Source organism: Oenanthe melanoleuca, chromosome 1A (assembly GCF_029582105.1).
Source record: "Oenanthe melanoleuca isolate GR-GAL-2019-014 chromosome 1A, OMel1.0, whole genome shotgun sequence".
NCBI lineage: Eukaryota > Metazoa > Chordata > Aves > Passeriformes > Muscicapidae > Oenanthe > Oenanthe melanoleuca.
In genome coordinates this window covers 11,881,862-11,901,815 of record NC_079334.1, presented here as the reverse complement: position 1 = coordinate 11,901,815, position 19,954 = coordinate 11,881,862, and the positions used below count along the sequence as shown (strand labels likewise).

The following is a 19,954-nucleotide window of genomic DNA, read 5'->3' as shown; positions in this document are numbered from 1 at the left end:
TAAGGAGTTTTTGTCCCAAGTGACTCTTCTTTGCTGGAAAGCACAGCTGTGCAACCACTTCTAGGATTAATCCTTCATTTTAGCTGTAGTAGAAAAGGATCAAGTTTGAGACTCTCAGAGGGTAGACTTGTAATTTATGATCTTGAATGAAAGGAAAATAAAATACCATGAGAGTCTTTACTGTGTTTTGAGCAAAGTGAAACTTCTTGCACCTTTTGATACAGGCTGATATTTTATGACTATACCATAAACTTCTTACTAAAGGGTAAAACTTTGTTTACTTGGTTTTTAAAAACATAATAAAACCTCTTAATGTGAGCTTTCACCAGTGATCCATAGCGTACAGTGTTGGGGGATAGGGAAAAGTGAGTGCATGTGGGCACAAGGAGGACTTGCCTGCTGTGACAAAGTTTGCTGCATCAGCTTCTGGAGTGCTATGGAACTGTTTATTGTTTTGACCTCTCTCTATTCCAGGTGCTCTTGTGCTACATGAAGATAATGCTTCCCTGCTTCTCTCGTGCCTCAAACATTCCTCATCTGCTGCTTTTCCAGCAGCTCATACACAGGGAAGCAGAGGAGAAGTTTGCAGTTTAGATCTGTCTCTACTTTCATCTGCTTTGCAGCATGTTCTGCTACTTCTGGATACCACAAACCAGGTCCTTAGTAGCATGTAGGGGACTGAACCCATTGCATAATGTTTCTCTGAAGGGATTTGACTGTTTCTTTGTGCTCTCTGTGTGCTCCAATCCTGCCTGGCATAAATCCCAGAATGGGTAAGGTCGGAAACCACAGTAGCTCATCTGCAGTTTTCCAAGGTGGGGTGGAAAGCTGCAAGAAAAAGCTCAGCATAGCTCTTCAAATATGGCTCTTTCAGGAAGCCATGTTCAGAAAGTTCATTTTACATTTTTGTTCCTAGTGCCTGTTTCTGTGGTTTCAGGCTGTGTTACTTGGATTTCTCCTTGGATAAAGCTGACTGGAAAAGGTTTCATCCAGAATCCTTTCATAAAATAACTTAGATTTCTTAGTAAGCGTGGTAGATGCAACAGATTTTTCATGAATCCGTTTTGGAGTCACCCAAGCTCTACAGTTAAGATGTTGTCATGTTTTCTCCATTTTACTAGAAAAGTTCTCCAAATTACACATAAAAAATTTCTCACCAAAAAATGTCACTTTTGCGGTAAATGCTATAGGATATTTTTCTGGATGGAAAAAAATAATTTCCCTAAAGTGTGCAGTTTATCAGGAGAAGCTGTACTTTCACATTAGATGTTAAAGGAGCTCTTTATTACCTTTGAGAGAAAAATTTCTTTGATAAATCTTTTTTTTTTTTTGGTAGCATATGGAAGTACACTGCAAGAGGAAATGGGTCTTCTCTTATCCTAAATTAAATTCCTTTGTAAACCTGTCATTACCTTAAAATTGCATCCTTTGAGATCTTGAACAGCTCTGTAATGTGAATGGAAATAGCAGGGAGTTTGTAGCTTATGAAGTTCAACTGACATGTTTGCATTGCTTTAATTAATTGTTTCAATTCATCTTTTGGTCCCCAGTTTGGGAGAACTGTTGTCTTGTCTATTTATATCTCAGACTTGTAACTTCTATGTTTATAATAGCAAACAGTTGGGTTTTTTTATCCTTCAGGATATTTCATGAGTAAAAACAAACAAACCACCAATCTCATAGTTACAGACATGACGATTATTATGGACAGTTAAAAACAAATTTACTGGACCTCTGTAATTACTTGAATTGGTATTTAGATTTTCCAGCTACTACAACTTCGCATGTAAATTCAACAGAGAGATGCTGAAGGATGCCAGATTTTCTCTGGCTCTTAGGCTTTCAGCACAGGACAAAAGGTAAACAGAGTGAGACTGGGGAGATGCAGTTCATTAAGAGTTAAACTTCAAAGGAGGCTTGATACCACTTTTTCTATACCTGATAAATCTTCCATGGATTGGCTGTGTCCTAATCATAGCTGTCCTTCTGTTTCAAAGGAAAACAGGGTGTTTCAAAATACAAGCAGAGTTATTTGCCTTTAGATTAAGGAGAGATTCTTGTATGAGCTAATCTTTTAGTTTTGAAAATTCAGTTTCTTGTTCTGCTTCTGAAAAGTGGGAACATTGTGCTTTACCTTTGTAACCTGTGCTTAAAAACAAATAAATTCAAGCTCCTGCTAAAGGACAGCAGAGTGGGTTGGAGATGCCTATCTGGGTAATACCAGTAAAAAATTTACTCCAAATCCTGCTTTTCAGGTTACTTGTGTTGAAAAGGTGTTCTAAATTGAAATATCTTCTATTTTGCTCTCTTGAATCATCATCTTCCCCATCTCTGACTGGCTCTATCATCAGACAAGAGGCCTTCTTTTTGTTCTTGCCTTTTACCTCATCTTAAGCTCTTCCTGCTCCTTCCAGCTTCATTTCTGCCCTTTCACAGGTTCCATTTCCTTAAGGTAAACATGAGGAGGGAGGTCAACCCATTCTGATCAAAATACTTTTGACCCTAATCACTCAAAAAAAGGTGAGAGGCTTTAAATAAACTGACCTGTTTGTTACTGAGACTTCAGTTTACCTTAACTAAGCTGTTCAGTTTTTCACTGCTTCCTTCATTTCTGCTCATGAGTAACACACATACATGTGCCTTCTTTTGCTTTTCAGTGGCTGTCCATAGAAATATTAATTACTATTTTGGGAAAAAAGTATTATCCAGAGTACTGCAATATAATAGCTGTTAGTTAGTGGTAAAACTTGAAAGTCAGAAGTGACCTGCAGTTTTGAAGATGGAACATTTTTCTTCTTTCAGGCTGCTTGCTAAATTGATAATTCTTGTAGAAAGTGTCTCAATAAATTGATTTTGTGAGTATTTGGATTTAATTAGAATGACCTTATGTATGTATCTATTGTACACAAACTGTTAATTAACGCGGCTTTCTATTAGCCAAGAATTCAGTTGTACGTGAAGAAAATATATCCTACTGTGAGGATAAATGTTTATATATATATGTGCACACACATATATATATAATATATGTGTGTAAACACCTAGCAAGCTGTGTTTTAGGAGTAAGAATTTTCTGCATTTGTGAAAGGAAATGCTGTGGTTGATATGAATATCCATACACAGATCCCGTAGTTTGAATAATGGATGAAACTGTAGAAAGAGTAAGTTAATTTTCAGCTATTCCATCCAAAGCTGCTTCTATTATATTCAGTCATCTGAGAGATAGATTGAAAATACTTCTGACTTCGTGGCAATAGCAAGTATAATTGTGGTTCATGAATCTGGCTAAAGCTGGACTAAATCAAGTTGCTATGGTCTACAACAATGGCAGTTTGTTTTTCCAAGATGCCAGCAAGGACTTGTGGGGGAGCTGACAGACATTTCTATCTACGTTCCAGAGTGCAACCTTAAACAGGCCACATGCTGTAAAACAGCCTCGCTGCTGCATGGGAGTCAGTAGAAAGCAAAAATAGGATAATAAGTTGTGAGTTAACTTTTTAGAGTAAGCCATCACAGGGCTGAGAGTTTTCATGCACACGTGCATGTGTGCTGCCAGGAAAATAAAGCCCAGTGTCATTTCAGCAATGATTGCCTTTTTTTTGGGAAGTTCATTTCAGGCGCTGACAGTGCATTAAGTAGTTTGAGGTGACGTATTTGATTCTGTATTTTCATAAACATACACAAAATCACATTCGTATATGATCGCTGTAAAGGACCCACAGAACTGATGAGAACTGTAATGGTTCTCCTCTTGCCCTGTCAGGTTCTGCCCACTTGGACAGAACTTGGCCCTCCCAACCCAGACCGTGCTGTGATTCTATGGAATTACCATTTTCCTCCTCACAGTGACAATTGCTTTGCTGGACAAGTAAGTTTGAAGGCCACCTAGGCTAAGGGGGAGTGTATTCTTTGGTGGAGGGCCTCAGTTTTGCCTTGTTGATGGTTGTTCTGTGTCATCCAGGGATGGCACAGAGCACTGCAAACATCTTCTATCAACCAGTACTGAATGTGTCACTGTGACTTTAACAAGCAGTGGTTGAGGTCAGCAGTAGAAGAATGGGACATGTCAGCACAGATTAAGAACATAAATTAGTTGGCTTGAACCCTTCATTCATAGAGCCAAAGGCAAAATAAAATAACAGCTGAGTGGAAGCCAGCTCTACCCGTTCTCACTGGCACAGGTTGCCCATAGAAGCTGTGGCTGCCCCATCCCTGGAAGTGTTCAAGGCCAGGTTGGATGAGGCTTGGAGCAGCCTGGAATAGTGGAAGCTGTCCCTGCCTATGGAATTAGATGAGTTTGGAACTAAAGTTGGAACTAGTTTGAAACTCGATGAGCTTTAAGGTCTCTTCCAACCCAAACCAGTCTGTGATTTTATTTCATGATTCCACCATAGAAGGAAACCAAGAAGTTGCTGTATTGCCATGCTTCAATTCAGACTAATCAATTCCTGTGTGCTAAGAATTATTTTTATAGAGTGGAGAGAGTGGAGGATTCCTGCTTTGAAACTCTCTGAAGGTAATTGTAAGGTACAGAGAAGAACTGATCAGACAAGAAGCTGGAACAGGTATAAGTGTGGTTATTCACTGTGCAAGAGCAGTCTGAGAGGAGCTTACTGCTTTCACCTTATTCAGTAGACGAAATCCTGCCCTGTTCTGCAAGTTGCTGTGAATTCTTTGTAGCTTTGTTTTGTTAGTGGCTAAGGCAGACAAGGGGCCTGTATGGGTTTAGAAGGGAATCCCTCTGTGTTGTATCAGGGTGGGCCTTTAGCAGGCTAGTTTCTGAAGTGATTCCCAAGAGGATTCAGCCAAACAGCTGTTTTCAAACACCACTTTTGGTTGTAGTTGGGAAGGTCTCCTGCCTACCAGTTCCTACTGTCACTATCTATCAAGGGTATTTTTTACACTCTTGAAAGAAACATTGCCATATTACCCAGTCTTTTCTTATATCAACATTAATTGACCAAAGAGGTCTCAATTCCACTCCAAGTAGACTTTTCAGTATATTTCCTAAAGTGTCCTGAGTGGGATTATTATAAAGCTCCAAAGGGGGAGGAGCTGAGTACTGCTCCGCGTTGGAAAGGGCACAGGAGTAACATAATCTTGTTTTACATCTCGCTTAACCTTGGCTGCACATCCGAAGAGTTGGGATAACACAACTTCCATGTCTTAACTCATTGCTTATCTTTTCTGGATGCTGCAAACTCTTCGGGGCAAAACTCAGCTAAACATGGAGAACCAGGGGAAAAACATACTTCATTAAGCATACTTGGTAGATTCAAATTCTGACACAAAGACTGCAATTCTCAACTATTTATTGCCAGAAAATGTTTATTTCAGAATGAAAACAAAACTATGAAGTTTTCTTGTGGGATGGTCTACATTACTAATTCTGTCTTCCACACTCTTCCCCAGGAAAACTTTTCTGTCAAATGCAACATTCTCCTCATATGAAAAATACTTAAGAGGGCAGAAAGAATGTAGTGTGCAGTACAGAAAGAGATACCCTGAGAAATTAAAGCACTTAGCCTTTTTCCAGAAGTGACCATAGATCACACTTTGTGTTTTATCATTTAACGGAGTTACAAATTCTAATGGTATATTTCAGGTTGCTGATTGTATAATACCTAAAAATCTTTCTTTTTTTTTTTTTTTTTTTTTTTTTTTTTTTTTAGAGTATCTACAGGATGATTAAAGTACTGAAATTGCTTAAAATAGGTTAAAAATACTGAACTTCAAAGTTGGGTGGGGGGGGGGGGGGTGGTGTTAGTAATGAGTTCCTTGAGAGCTTGTAAAATATTAACACAGATTTGCAGAGATGTGAATATGAATCTATTCTTCAGTATCTCATTTCTACTGAGCTATCACCATTAAGAAGCATATGATGTACAGGGTCCCTCTTAAAGCTGGAGGAAATCTAAGAGAGCTATACAGGATACCAAAAGGCTCTTTCAAATGTTACATTCTAATATTTCTAATCCCTTGTGAGAAGTAATCTCTGTAGGCACCAACTCATGCATGTAAATGTGAGGAATTAAAGTTAATAACTCTATTTCTAAACCAAATATTGTCATATTTGTCCTCTTCTCTAATCCTCTCGGTGGATTTAAATCCATGACAGGCTTGAATTCTTGAAAGAAAGCAGATCTTTAGTTATCAGACGCACTCTAAAAAAATAAAGAAAAAAAGAAAATATATAATATTTCACTGCTTTTATAGCTCAAACAGCTTCCTTGATTTTTCTGTAGACTTACTTTTGAAAAATTCCCCTCTGGGCTGAGACGGAGCACTAGAAATTTGAGAGCCAACGATTTTTGGTTTTTTTAAGTAAAGCTAGGAGTGGTTCAGAAATATTGTTGAGAATGGAATGCCTTCTACAACCACCTTATCATATTTCAGTCTGTCTTCTTGACATTATTTCTTGTGCATGCCTCCAACAAATAGTTGGATGTCATCTGACCAATGCTTTGAATAATATCTTTATTCTGACATTTTTCTGTTGCCCCATTTTTGATCACTGTAATTAAAACAGTTTTATCTTCAGCTGGTGAAATGTGTTCTCCTGTGTAGCTCCTTCGTGAGCCTTAAATTGTTTGCTCTCACTTCCTCAGATATTTTCATTAAACTTTGTTCTTTTGATTTGCAAATGGTTTCTAAAAACTCACCTTTCTTTCCTCACTCAGGATTTATTTGCAGTTCTTTCTCTTGGAGTGTGGAGATTTCCTCAAGGACATGCAGCCATTCCCTGAAATTGTAGACAGAATTGTGGCTAATAGCTATTTTGCTAAACAAATAGTTGGTTATAATTTAGTTGCATCTTTCAAAACACCCATTTATTAAATGGTTGTTATTTCTGGATGTACACTGGGCATCATTTGGTGTCTGTGACCGTGGAACTGGAGTTTCATTTACCTTCAGTGTTTTGATTATTTGTCATAAAGTGACATTTGAAATAACCATATGCAGCAGGGGGGGAAGGTATGCTGCATAAGTTACTTAGAGACCCTGAATCAATAAAACACACATGTACTGTGCTCAAAGATAAGATGGCCTCAAATCCTTGTTCAATTTATGTAAATGGATGAATCGCTAACATTTCTAAACAGAGAAAGAGCTTCAGTGCAAATTGTGTCAGCTCAGCTCATCATCTGTCTTAAAGTGGTGAATTGTAATTAGCTTGACCACATCTCAGGCATGAATTAGATTGGCTTTTTAAGTGTAGTGCCAAATTTCTGAAAATTTTGACTCCTGTAATTGCCATTTTAAAGCATTTTAGGAAATGCATTTACTTCTACATGTGTGCATATGAAAACACATTAATATGTTTCTGTGTAAAGGTGGAGCCTCTTTCTTTCCATGTCACAGGAATCTTAAAATGACTACAGCCTTCCTTATGATCAGTTTGTGAAAACAGTTACCATCACCCTGTCCTTAGTTGCTTTTCATCTCAGTGTTTGTGGTAGGTGTTAATAATAATTTGATACGTGAGTTTCAACTTCATGAAATGTTGCATTTTTTTCTGTACTTGGGAAGGGAAGATAAGGTAAGGCGTTTTTAACAGTAAGGTAACAGCAGTTGAAGCTTTTTAACATATCAGCCTTCTAACTCTGGTACCTCTTACAGACAGCTAATAGATTTATTTATGAACTCTTAAAATGGCATTACTGTAAAAGAAGGGACAGAAAGAACTGAATATTCTAACTGTGAAGTGCTAGTTTGAGATATCGATCAAGACTGTGATTCTTTCTGTTTTAAAACCAGATGATCTGTAGCTGCTCATAAATTATGGGTTTCTATTAAAAATGTAAGTCATAAGTTTAAAATATTGGCAGCTTAAGCAGCAAAAAATGAATGTGTCATATTCTTGGTTTTAAGCTAGTATTACAAGTCTGAAGAAAGGGAAAAGGAAAACAAGCTGGAGGTTATGGCTTAATTTTTTTTGAAAGTTCTGTAAGTTTTGGCAAAAGAGACATTATAATAAAAATAGCCTGACAGAGTTAAACGTGTCCTATTACTTTTGTAGCTCTGAAGTGCTAGACCCAAATTTTTTGTTTTAGTTCATAGTATGCTAAGATGGCATTGAGTTTTAAGTCCCACAGAACATGAAAGGCTGCACATAGAATATAGATTAAATGTTTAGTTGGCAGGCATTAAAGACTAATAGCAATCTGGGTGCATGATACTGCTCAGAACTGTTAATCTAAAAATGCCAGTGATCTAGGGAGAAAAATTCCTATGTGACTAGGTAAGGAATGTCCCATTAAATTTCAAATTTCTGAAGTAGTAAACCCCATTTAATGAATATAGCTACATGAACATAGCTACATAGAACCATTTAGCTACCTGAGGATGTCGTTTAAAAAAAGGGAAGCCTCTGAACTCAAATGAGCCTCATGATCTGCCCTGGCTGTCAATATTCTGGCGCCTGTCCTTCAAAAAGGATGCTGAAAATGAATTGAGAAAAGAGATTAAAAAATTATGCAAATTTTGGAATATCTCCCTTGGTTTCTCTCTTTAGTTCATACAAAAAACACTTTACAAAATGCTGGTTATGATCTGGGAATTGTGGGGGTTTTTAAATCTATGCTGAAAAGCCATGTTTGGAAACAATTCTAATCAAATCTAAGCCAGAAATAAATCACAGGCTGTTAATGAGTGAGGTATTTACCCACTAGGACACTTTATTTAGGGACACAGCAAAATCTTCCAGTTCAACACTGGAAGTTTTTCAGAGAAAAGGCGTGAAAGCATCTTGTGCATGAAGCAGAATTTAGAGGCTTGATTTCAAGAGGAGCTGATGTTTGGTCCTCTGTGTTTATGCAGAAGAGTTGGGTAAAAGATGTGTGATAGTCCATTCTGGCCTTCAAAGTATATTTGTATATATGTAGTAGAAGAAGTGTCACTGAAAGTCATCCATGAGGTTTAACATGTCTGTGTGCTGGTTTTACAGAAGGTGTAAATCCCACTTTAAAGAAGCCTGTGTCCCACAAGGCACACTTCAAGAAATGGATTCATCATTGCAGATCATGGGTAGACTGCTCAGAGAGTGAGATAAATGCAAGTAGCCAGAAGGATGGTGTTTGTTTGCAAGGGGAACACTACTGGTGTGGGAGGATAGTGAGGGCTTTAGAACTGGAAAAAATATTTAACATACAATTATTTTGTGCGGTGGATGTTTCCTGTTGTCTGTGGGCTGTGAATTACAGATAATATTGCCCTAGTATTGAAGCTGTTTCATTGCCTTTAAACCAAATGGTTTTGCCCATTTCTCTGTTGTGAGGTGGTGTAGTTTAAAATCTCTGTCAAAGCTGTGTTCTGCAGGGCAAAATTCTACCTGCAAACCCCAGTTCAAGTTTTTGGGGATAGACTTTCTGTCTTTATAAGAATATTTTGTGGAAGCAGTTTCCTTTGGGAAGGGCTGCAGGTGGGGAGTGGAAGGGCTGGCTGCAAGCTTCTCATGCCACATGTGCTGTCCAGTGAAGCTCTGCTGCCACGCTGTGGTGGAGATGGAACCTTGTTTGGTACCGGATGGTCCAAACTTCTGTCAGGTCCCTTGGACCCAGTGAGAGTTGCCTGTGGCAGAAACATCTGCTTTCACTTCCCCAGTGTTACAAATCTTATCCCTACAAAGTGTGATCAGGAATAAATAAATGCTCTGCCAGCATCCAGTGGTGCCTCTGTATTTTGGAGGCTTGTAGACTAGATGGCTTGTGCTGTGCCAGCTCTGTGAGGGTGATGTCAAGCAGAGCACGCAGGAAAGGACATTCCAAGCTTGTACAGTACTGCCCATTTCTAGCTTTTAAACCCAGAATGTGGTGACTGCAATCATAGGTGATAAGAACAGCTGTGGAATAAATGAAAAGACAGGCAACTGAAATATTCTAGCCTTTTTTTTTCCTATCTTCTCGGCAAAATATTTTAAGTTTATATAGGATGAATTCCTGATGTTTTCTGGTGCTGGTAATTCAATGCCAAGAATAAACAGAGTCTAAAGCATTAATTCTGAAAATATAAATCAGCTTCTGGAAAATAAGTAAGTAAATAAAGATAAAACATTTAATTTGTTACATTTTCTATTATTTTTGGTAATATCTTAATCCCAGGTAGCAGTCATAAAAATATAGACGAGTTGTAAGAAATTGGTCTGATTTTCTACAGCTTCTAGAACTTCATTAAACTACTAAAACCCTCAACAGAAAGAAACCTGTAAAGCTTTGTAAGAAGTTTGGCTCTTTGTGAGGGTCCAAAGTCCTGTTTACGTGTGGTGCATCACAGCTCCAAACTGTGAGGAACAGCTATGTAGTTGTCTAGAGACCTCCTTTAGTGGTGGGAGGAATTATCTTCAAGGTGCTGTGAAACAAAAATGCTTGAAAGGACTGAAAGACTGGAAAGAAAAATTATTTATGTCTTTTCAGTGCCATCTGGTCAGGTCTGCAAGTGGAAGTGACTCTAAGTGATGTGTCAGTATTTTATTCCAGTCTGCAGATGTTCTAGTGGTAATTGGATTACTTGTTGTAGGCCAGAAAGAAATATAATTATTGTACAATACAAGTATTTTATTTTCATTACCTCTTTTTAGTCCTACAGACCTGTTTCAGGGTAGCTCTTAGAAAAATTGGATGACTTTAAGAAAGGGATTACATAAACAGCCCATTTGACAAGTGTTCCAACTTAATAAAGTTCTGTATCTCTTCATGTATTTGATTAGAATGTATTTGCTATTTAAATGATAAAAATTTTGATTTAAATGAGGTAATGGGATTGGGCAAAGATAACCCTCTTCTGCATGACCTAATTACTTGTAAGGAAGAAAGTTCCTAAGTAATAATTTAGTTATAGAAAATGACTGTAGTGCAGGAAACAGTCTAATTAAAAAAGAAAGAAGTCCCTACACTATGTAATAAATCAAATTCCAATAAGAATGTTATATTTCGAGATCCTTCAGTATTAATAACTATGAAGGGGACTTAGGGAAACAGATGTATGTATTTCATTCTCCTTGTCATCCCTTCAGTATCCTCTATTAATAATAAGCTTCTAAAACTTGCCTTTTTCAAGCAACATATAACATACTTCCAAGAATACTTGTGCATTGCCTTTAATCTAATTCATCAGCTTCCAACCTCATTAATAATTTTTTTTCTGTTCTCCGTCATCCATAAATCAAAATTGCTTTATAGAACAATTCTTTGGGGTCCTGCTGGCTGCAGTGGGCTTGTCAATAATGTCAAGTTCCAATTGGACTAAGAATGAGAAGGTGGAATGCTCTCCCTGAGAAATGGTCTGTATGTCCTCTCCAGCAGTATTGGTTAGTGGTTCCTGGCAGGACATCGTTGTATTTTCACACCCCATTAAGCTTACAAACCAGTCACTGTGCTCTTGCATTGACTCCAGCAACCTCTTGTAGCAGAATACAAGTGAAAAGAACTGGGAAAATTGTGAAAAATTCCCTTTTCAGTCAGTGGCAAAACTTAAACAGGATTTAGTGGCATAGATTTTCATGGCTTACAGATAGTAACACTTTTCATCTTTAAGGGACAGTTTTCTCCACCTTTCTTCCTTTCTCTTTGTGTTCCCCTTTCCCTGTAATCAAAGTTATGACCCAGAGGAAGCTTTTAAATTTTAAATTGTGGAATGAGGATGTTGCTTAAGTATGGAAGACAGGGCATGTTGATTCAGTGTTGTTATATGTATATGTCAAAATAGCATGGGAATCACAAAGCATGCAGTACTGAAGGATTTTGGAAACGCGTTGCTATAAATGCACAGAAATGTTTGTTTTCAGTCCCTAAGTACAGATAGTCTAGTGATGAGGCTTCTGCAAAATAAAATTAATTGTTTTCTTCCTTTTGTATGTCATCTTCCCTGTGACAGAATACCGTAATCTTCACTGTTTCTATAATATTAATTTATTTGAGAGTGTAATATGCCCAGTTGGAAATATGTAGATGAGTCTGTGCAATCAGCTCTGTGGTTCTTGCTGTGTTGCTTCTCTTTGGTGCAGTTTCACAACAAACAGGCTCACGCTCGTATTAGTAGTAACTATGGCAACTTTAGAAGCTCTCTTTCTAAAGCTGAGCGTACAATAAAGTGGCTAAAGTGTAGGTAGGATTAGAGACTCTCGAATATGTTTAATTTTCTCTCTGTGTCTCTGTCTTTGGAGAGGAGCAAGAGGGTAATGTGAGTATTAGCTGGGGACTGGCTTTAATCTCCGCAGACACTCAAGTCTGCCAGGGTCTGCTCCCAGCTGCCCAAAGGCCTCATCCTTCCCCAGCATTCGAACAAGGGAATCATGAATATTCATGGTGTGGTCACAATGGAAAACCTCCACACAGAAAGGGGTTTCTGAAGGAGTGAAAATGTTATTGAAACCATTTTGCAGCTTCAGCTACAGTAGTCAGTAATGATAAATGCCACAATGGTGATAGAGTTCATAAGATAATGGGGATGTTTTAGATATTATGTAAGCATGAATGGATCTGGTAATAGGAAAAGAGTTTTTGCCATGGGGTTTAGCAGCGGGTTTGTGTTGAAGGACATAAAGACTATACTAGCAGGATCACTCCCAAGGCTAATACACATAAAAGTTTTGAGAGTACATTTTTTGTCTGTGTGGCACTTTATGTGGTTGAGAGGTGTCACTCTGAAAATTGCTGGTAATATTGTAGAAAATACGCTTTTATGAAAGTGCCATATTTTATGCAGAAGCCGTGTTTTGAGAACACAACAAGAAAAGTCTGTTTCTCATCCCAGGAGCTGAGCCAGGGAGGGTGGTAGGATGTTTTTCACAGTCCACTGGGAGAACTTCATGTTACTTTTTGGCACTTGTGACGTGCCCTAAATTAGACCTGGAAAAGACCTGTGTCAGCCTTGGTTTATCTGCATTCACCAACTTGCATGCTTTGCTGGTCTGAGATCTGTTCTCACCATTAGTTCTGATGACTGAGAGTCTGCACATATATGATTTTATTATCTTCAGCATCAGTATATAAAACACTCAAATATAAATATAATCTTTAGTGCAAATACCACGTTTATGTAACTTAAATGTAGCTTGGCACTTGTGTTTTTACTTAATTGTAGTAGTGATATGCTGACAGAAGACAATATATTGATATTCTCTGTTGTGTTCATGTGTTAAAGCTTTGATGTGATGCATAATTTATTTTGGTCTTAATTTCTCTCCTCTGTCATTACCTCACACTGGAATTTTTTTGAATTAAGAAGGTGTGCAGCATGGTTCCTGACAAAGGCTAAGCACTCTATCAGGAAAAAAAAAAAAAAAAAAAAGAGGCTCCATAGTAGTTAACGCTTAATTATTTTTGATTTTCAATTCTGGACTTCTTGTTCGAGAAGAAATATAAACTGCTACGAAAAAGCTGTTTTACTGACACATGCCAATGCAGGGCTGTTCCCTTCCATTTGTGTCCAAGCTACTCTTCATCTAAACCTATCTGTCTGTTGAGGTTGTGTAAGATTGTTTAAGTCCAGTTCCTCTCTTCTGTTGTTTTGTCTGAAGTTCCCCTCTGTCTGAGTTTTCCCCTCCTGTCGCCCCCTGGCAAATGCCCACAAGAACATTTAGCTCTGTGCTTAGATGCTCTCCAACCCAAAAGACGTCAAGAAGATGAGTAAATTATGAATATTCTTCTACTGGATGTGAAGCTACATGTAGTAAATAATTGGTGCCCTGCAGGCAAACCACTCGTGATTCAGAAAGGCTTGGCTCCTGTATGGGTAACTTGGGGAAAGATTATATCATAACAACTTTTCAGCTGCAGAATTGGGACCAACATCTCTGACACTTCATAAAATGAACACTGTAGTTTGCTTGGAAGATGCCTGGCTGATAATCCTGGGAATTTAAATCCTTTGTCTATATCCCTGACATGTGCCTCAATCCTGGCCTCAAGGGACCACCTTGGGAGGTGAATGAGTTGCAGCTTGTGCCCATTTAAACATCAGCGGGAGCTCCCTGCCAGTGATCATAGTGTCTGGTCTCCTGCACGTGTGTAAAAGCATCCAGGCATAAAGGACTGAGTTTAGGTATTATTAGACGTCAAAGAAGTTTAAGGGTCTCTGACATTATTTGTGCTATTTTCATATATTAACCTGGTTGTCTTTTTCTACATCTCTTCAGCTTTTGCAATGAAAGTAATAGTAATCTTTCCTGTACATGTTGTACAGCTTATTTTGTTTGCCAGTGTAGTGCTTGGAAGTGTAGTTGAAGTGTTCAGATCATAAAGAACTGACTTATTTTTCACTTAAATTCACTAGGAAGATCATTAGAACATTACAATTGACTGTAATTTTGATTTATAACAGTATGTCTTTTAATGCCTGTCGTTCATTTGGTTTGGGATTTTTTGTTTGCTTGGGGTTTTTTTGACTCAACATAAACCCTAGTAAATTTGCCTGAATTTTAGGGGCATACCTCTTTTAAAATTAAATTGCCTCATATGCAAGTATTTGCAGGTTCAGTGTCAGCACTTGTAAACATCTTACTTTTTCAAACCCTTGGTTTTTACTAGGTTTCTGAGTCTAAGGAATTGCAGGAGGGCTGGGGGAGATGGATGCAGTAATAAATCAAAATAAGCAATGTTTAATCTTTAAATAAATAAATGATCCTTAACTCTGCCCAACAGTTGTGAGCCAGTGGGCAGTTTATGCGATCCGGAATCTCACTGAACAGAACGAGCAGAACCAGGCGCTGATTGCACAGATGGAGCAGAAGGGGCTGGCGGACAGCTCTGCCCTCGAGAGGATGGGCTTGGAGATACAGCAACGAGATGACAAGTTAATTCTGCGGTCAGTCAGGAAAAAACCCTCCTGAGCAAAAATACTAGCAGTAGTCAAGTCATCAAAAATGTGTTTCTCTTGTAAAATATTTTCCCTTGCTCAGCAACCAGTTTTTTCAGTTCTAATGCCGGTCTGTTGAAATTACTGTGTTTGTTCACAGAAAAAGTGCCAGATGATGCTTCTGCCTCCCTTTGCTGTAAACAAAAGGTCACCTGTGTATTTTCTATGTACCTGGGTAAATCAGCTTGTGAAAAAATGTCCTTCTTGTCAGTTGGTTGGAATTTTATTACTTCTTTTTTCATCAGTAGAAGAATGTCATACGTGCAGTATCAACTTGTTATAATTTCCTTTGCTGAACCTGGAGATAACTATCATTTTAAAAACTTTAGAAAGAAAGAGCTCCTTTGCAGGCTGCCTTCTTCATGTAAAAGATCTGTGCTGAGTCAAGGCTAAACAAGCAAAGTTACTAATTTTCAATTGTGGGACCTAAATATCTCTATTTATATAGGCATCAAAGTTAAAGTTATAAATTAAATATTTAGTGAATTAAACACAACGTGTCTTTTGTGTATTTAAGTATTAGTAAACTGTCTTTTCTACCTTGATACCTATCATTCTTCATGACAAGTATATTAAAACCAAAGCTGAAGCTGTTGTGGCAACAGATGCTGCATTCCTTTGCACTGGGGCATGTCTCTGTTTTGGAGACTCGGGTGTTTGTTTGAATTTTATTTGTTCCTTTGGAGGGTAAGTCAGCCCACTTTCCTTTTATTTTGCACTTCTCATGGGTTTTCTGAACTTTGGCAGACTGCTGAAGAGGTAGTTTCTCACTGTGATTAATTCTAGCAGTTTCTTTTCACCCCTCTGCCTTTCCAAAACATTGACAAAACTCATTTCCAGTTAATTAATTCAAGAGAGGCAGAAGAATAGAAGGCCCTGCCTCTTCATTTTGGGTACCCTCCTATATTGTTGTTGGACCCTGCCACTGTGGAATGTGGCATGAATGAGATGAGGGAGAAGGGGGGTGAAGCTGGGGGGCAGGGGGAGGAGGGCACAATTAACTCTGTGCATGCCATAGCTTTGCCCTAGAAGCCAAAAAATGTAATCCTCCCTGCACAAGCAAAACTGGAATTATAGCTTAATATTGCTGGTACTTCTGTATGGTTACTGTTGTTGGATTATCTTCAGCCGCCTCTTAACTCAGAGGTCTCAGAAAAATTAACATGCTCATATTCTTGTTGGCATTTAATCTCATTCATAAATAGAAAGGCAAGTTCATGTCCTTAAACTCCACATTATGTGGAACAAACCTTCATCCATGTGCATGAGCTTTTGCTCCTTCAATTGAATTTTTTGTTTAAAAATGGAAAAAAGTACACATTGCTTTGAGCTCTGAGAAACACATCATACTATTTAAATCTGATGGTAAGTAGAGCTGGACCACTGAGGGCATTTCAAGTTAACAGAAAGATGTTGATGTCTGCCATGTCAACCTGGTGGGACTAAGGAGTTGACCTGGTGGGATTTTAGACACCTGTTGGTTTTAAAGTCAAGGATACAAAACTCATGTCTACAGCCATTTATTAAATAAATAATGTCCAGAAAAGGATAATGGCAATAGCAACAAAGACTCTAACTCTTATTTCTTTTAGTGCCTTTTTACTTGAAAAATAAATAGAGGATAAAAGTGTTCTTTGCTTTAGCAAAGAGTAAATATGAATATAAGCAAATTGATTTGTTTGCTTTTAAAAAATAATTTGACAGGAATATTTTGTTGAGTATTAAAAATTGTGTTCAGGTGCTGTTGGATACAGGTAGATGCCTTTTGCTGGCTGAAATGAAATTTGATTGTGGTACTTCTTGAGCACATGGCTTCTCAGTTATTTCCTTAAGCCTTAATTATTGTGTTTAGGCCAGAATTCATTTAGCGTTTTCATTACTGTCAGATAAGATTTAGAGCTGGGTTTGTTGGGGTATTGATCATTATCTCCATAACACAATGGAAGATTCATATTTCTAGCACCTAAATGGAAAAAAACAAAACAAACTCTACTCTTAAATAAAGGGTGTGGGGGGGAAAGTAGTTATTTGGAAGGCTGCATCATTTAACTTAAAAAGTAAAGAACTAAAATTTTACTAACAAAGGAGCATCAAATGTAATACTATCTGAAATAAAGTGAAGTTGTTCTTAATGGAGTAATAAGAAAAATTCACTCTTACTTTAATGCCTCTACTTGAAAAACTCATGTTAGATAATTTAACAAAGTGATTTTAAAAAATCAAATTATTCTGAACAGAAAATGGACTTTTTTGGCTTTCTGCATAAGGAAAAAAATGCAAAGAATTTCCTTTTATTTAGGGTGATAAAGAGTTAAAATCCTGCTCAGTAAGCAAATCCAGAGAGAACTTTGGTTGTGGAAAAAGCAGTGGGAGTCCCTTTTTCTTTTTAAGCAATGGGGAATAGACTGGGTGGGGTTTTTTTAATTTGATGGTTGTATACCCACCAATGGAATACACACAAACCCATAAATATAAGCCAAATAATAACAAAAAAGTTGAGTGTTTTAGTGCATAATGGAGTAATAGTTGTGTTTTCTAAAAGGGAAACGTAGGGCTTTCATAGTGGAGAACATGCTGATTACTGTATTGTGAGTGGCTGGCTTTTGATTTTCCAGGATGGATTAATTCTTGGAAGACAACAGCTTCCCTGTCCTCTCCCAGTGGAGTCCCGGTCTCCAATAGACTCGTTTTATATGCTTGGGGATTAATACAGCACAGCAATCAGTCATAAAAAGCAAGCTTTAGTGAGTTTGTAAAGGGGCAGAACAGACAAATCAAGTCTTGTGACCATCTTATTGCTTTCGAGTGCTTTCAAACAATAGTGATCAGATTTTTTTCTTTTTTTTTTTTTTTTTTTTTTAAGGTCCATTTGTTATTAAAAGAGAATAGGGAGTTGGTTTTTCATTGTAAGTGGATAGATTCTGAAAGAGATTTCTGGCAAATTGTGAGAAATAACCTGAAATGTTTGCAAAGCTCTGAATATGCTTCTAATGATTTAAATTATTTTTGCCTTAAGTGCTTGTAAAATACATTTTTAAATACACCCACCCCCCCCCCCCAAAAAAAAAGTCAAGGGCCATTAATGCCAGTGTCACAACCTTTATATAACAGTCAGTTTGTATTTTGAGGTTGGTGTGAGCATTTGTGTAGTGAGAATCCAAAAAAAAACAGTCCACTTGATTTGCAAATGACAAAGTACTAAAACTGTGAGGTTCTACCCAAAATTACCCTCAGATTTTATACCAAGCCTGAGCTGTGTCGTTGGGTTGTATTGACTTTGAAATCCCTGTCTTCTTGGTTTAGACTTCTTTGTAGTAAATGGGGGGTATTTATGGAGCAATACAGAAGAATGCATTTGAGGAAGAAATTCTTCCCTGTGAGGCTGTTGAGGCCCTGGCACAGGTTGCCCATAGAAGCTGTGGCTGCCCCAGCCCTGGCACTGTCCAAGGCCAGGTTGGATGGGGCTCGGAGCAACCTGGGATGGTGGAAGGTGTCCCTGCCCATGGCAGAGGGGACCTGGAACTGGATGATCTCTAAGGTCCCTTGCATCGCAAACCATTCTGTGATTCCCTGGACTTCCCACTTCCTTCTTTCCCTGTGTCCCCCTTATGAAGTGTGCGCCGCTGGCTCCCTGCGGTGCTGTCCAGGGTCCTGACGAGCTGCCCCCCCTCTGCCAACAGGCCCTTCCACATCGAGAGCCTGTTCCAGTCTCTTGCAGCTTGGCCAAGGCATAACCATTCCCGTGGGGGGGTTTAGGCTTAATGGATTTCTCTGAGGGAGCTTTCTCTTCCAGTAGTTTCTGACAACATCCAGCGATTTATGAGGGTGAGAAACTCGCATTGATTTTTGAATAGGTCCTTAGTATCCTTAGAACAACTATTTTTTTGAATATTTTTGAAGCTTTAGCTATTACCTATATAAATGAGGATAGTGAATTTTCCTCTGACATAACCCAGTCTGAACTTGGCCACATTCCAAGCTCTGGAAAACTTTGGTTTATACACTGGAAGTGGAGACATGGGGACTGAGCTACTAAATTTACTGAATTGATGTTCCAGTCATGGATCCAGTGTCTGCATAGGATATTTCCCTCGGCTGTTTCCCCTCACTAGGGTGGTGCTGACAAAAGAAGGCAAGAACTGCATTTCTCTCAGACCTGCCTGGTGATGTCCATCTAACACGAATTACGAACTGTCTAGACTGGAAAACGCAGAAGCAAATAAAAATAGATCACGAGGTGAGAGAGGAAGGAGTTCAGGTCCCAGGGAGAATTCCTGAGAGTTGTCAGTCAAACGAGAGAGTATTGTTAGTTTGCATCTTCCCTCCTGCTGTCTGGACACTTGCTGAAATTTGCTGTCCATATAATACCTTTTTAGGAAGAGTCTCCCCTCTCCAAACTTAGATAAAACAGTTGTCTTCTTTCACCCCAAATTTCATTTGGATAGGATTGGCACTGTATTGCTTTTAATTGCCTTATAAAATCATGAAATCATTAAGGTTGGGAAAAAGCTCCAAGATTATCTAGTCCGCATTGGAATTAAGATATTCTGCAATTTTGCTCAGCAATTTCTGCAGCCTTACAGCTTACTCTAAAAGTATTATATAATCCAGAGAATACCTAAATAGTTAAAATACTTAAATAGTAGAGAGAATATGCAAACAAGTCAGATAATTCTAGTTTTGCATGGATTTTCATGGGAAAGGAAAACACAGCTGGAGGTAAAGACCAAGGGAATCCCACAGCATTTAAAATTAACCTCCTGGGTTTTGCTGCACGGCATCTCATCTCGTCTCATCTCATCTCATCTCATCTCAGTTCAAAAGTGGAGCTGATGCTGCGCTGGTGATGGCACGGAGATGTCACAGAAGTTCCTGAGCAAGACACACTGTTAAGCTGCACTTGGTTTTGTTTAAATTTAAGATGGCTTCCATAACACGTTGTGCTAAACTTTAAAGTTTCATTTCTGAATACAAGTAAATATTAATGTAGAAACATAATTACACAAAAGGGATTTGTGTTTAATTTTTTCATTTTGTCATTCAGGAAGTATTCCAACTTGTTTGTCCACTTGCTGAATTTTTACACAATGCCTTTAGAACT

At 38.2% G+C, this 19,954-nt stretch overlaps 1 protein-coding gene across 1 annotated transcript in view; it reads left to right on the top strand.

The window, feature by feature from the left end:
* The window catches only part of ATXN10 (ataxin 10), a 92,429-nt gene extending 75,772 nt beyond the window's left edge, over positions 1 to 16,657 (top strand). Inside the window, exon 11 of the mRNA XM_056516203.1 lies at positions 14,640 to 16,657. Coding sequence (XP_056372178.1) covers positions 14,640 to 14,827 — 188 coding nt within the window. The 3' untranslated portion in view covers positions 14,828 to 16,657. The remainder of the gene's footprint in view (positions 1 to 14,639) is intronic.
* The last annotated feature ends 3,297 nt before the right edge of the window (positions 16,658 to 19,954 follow it).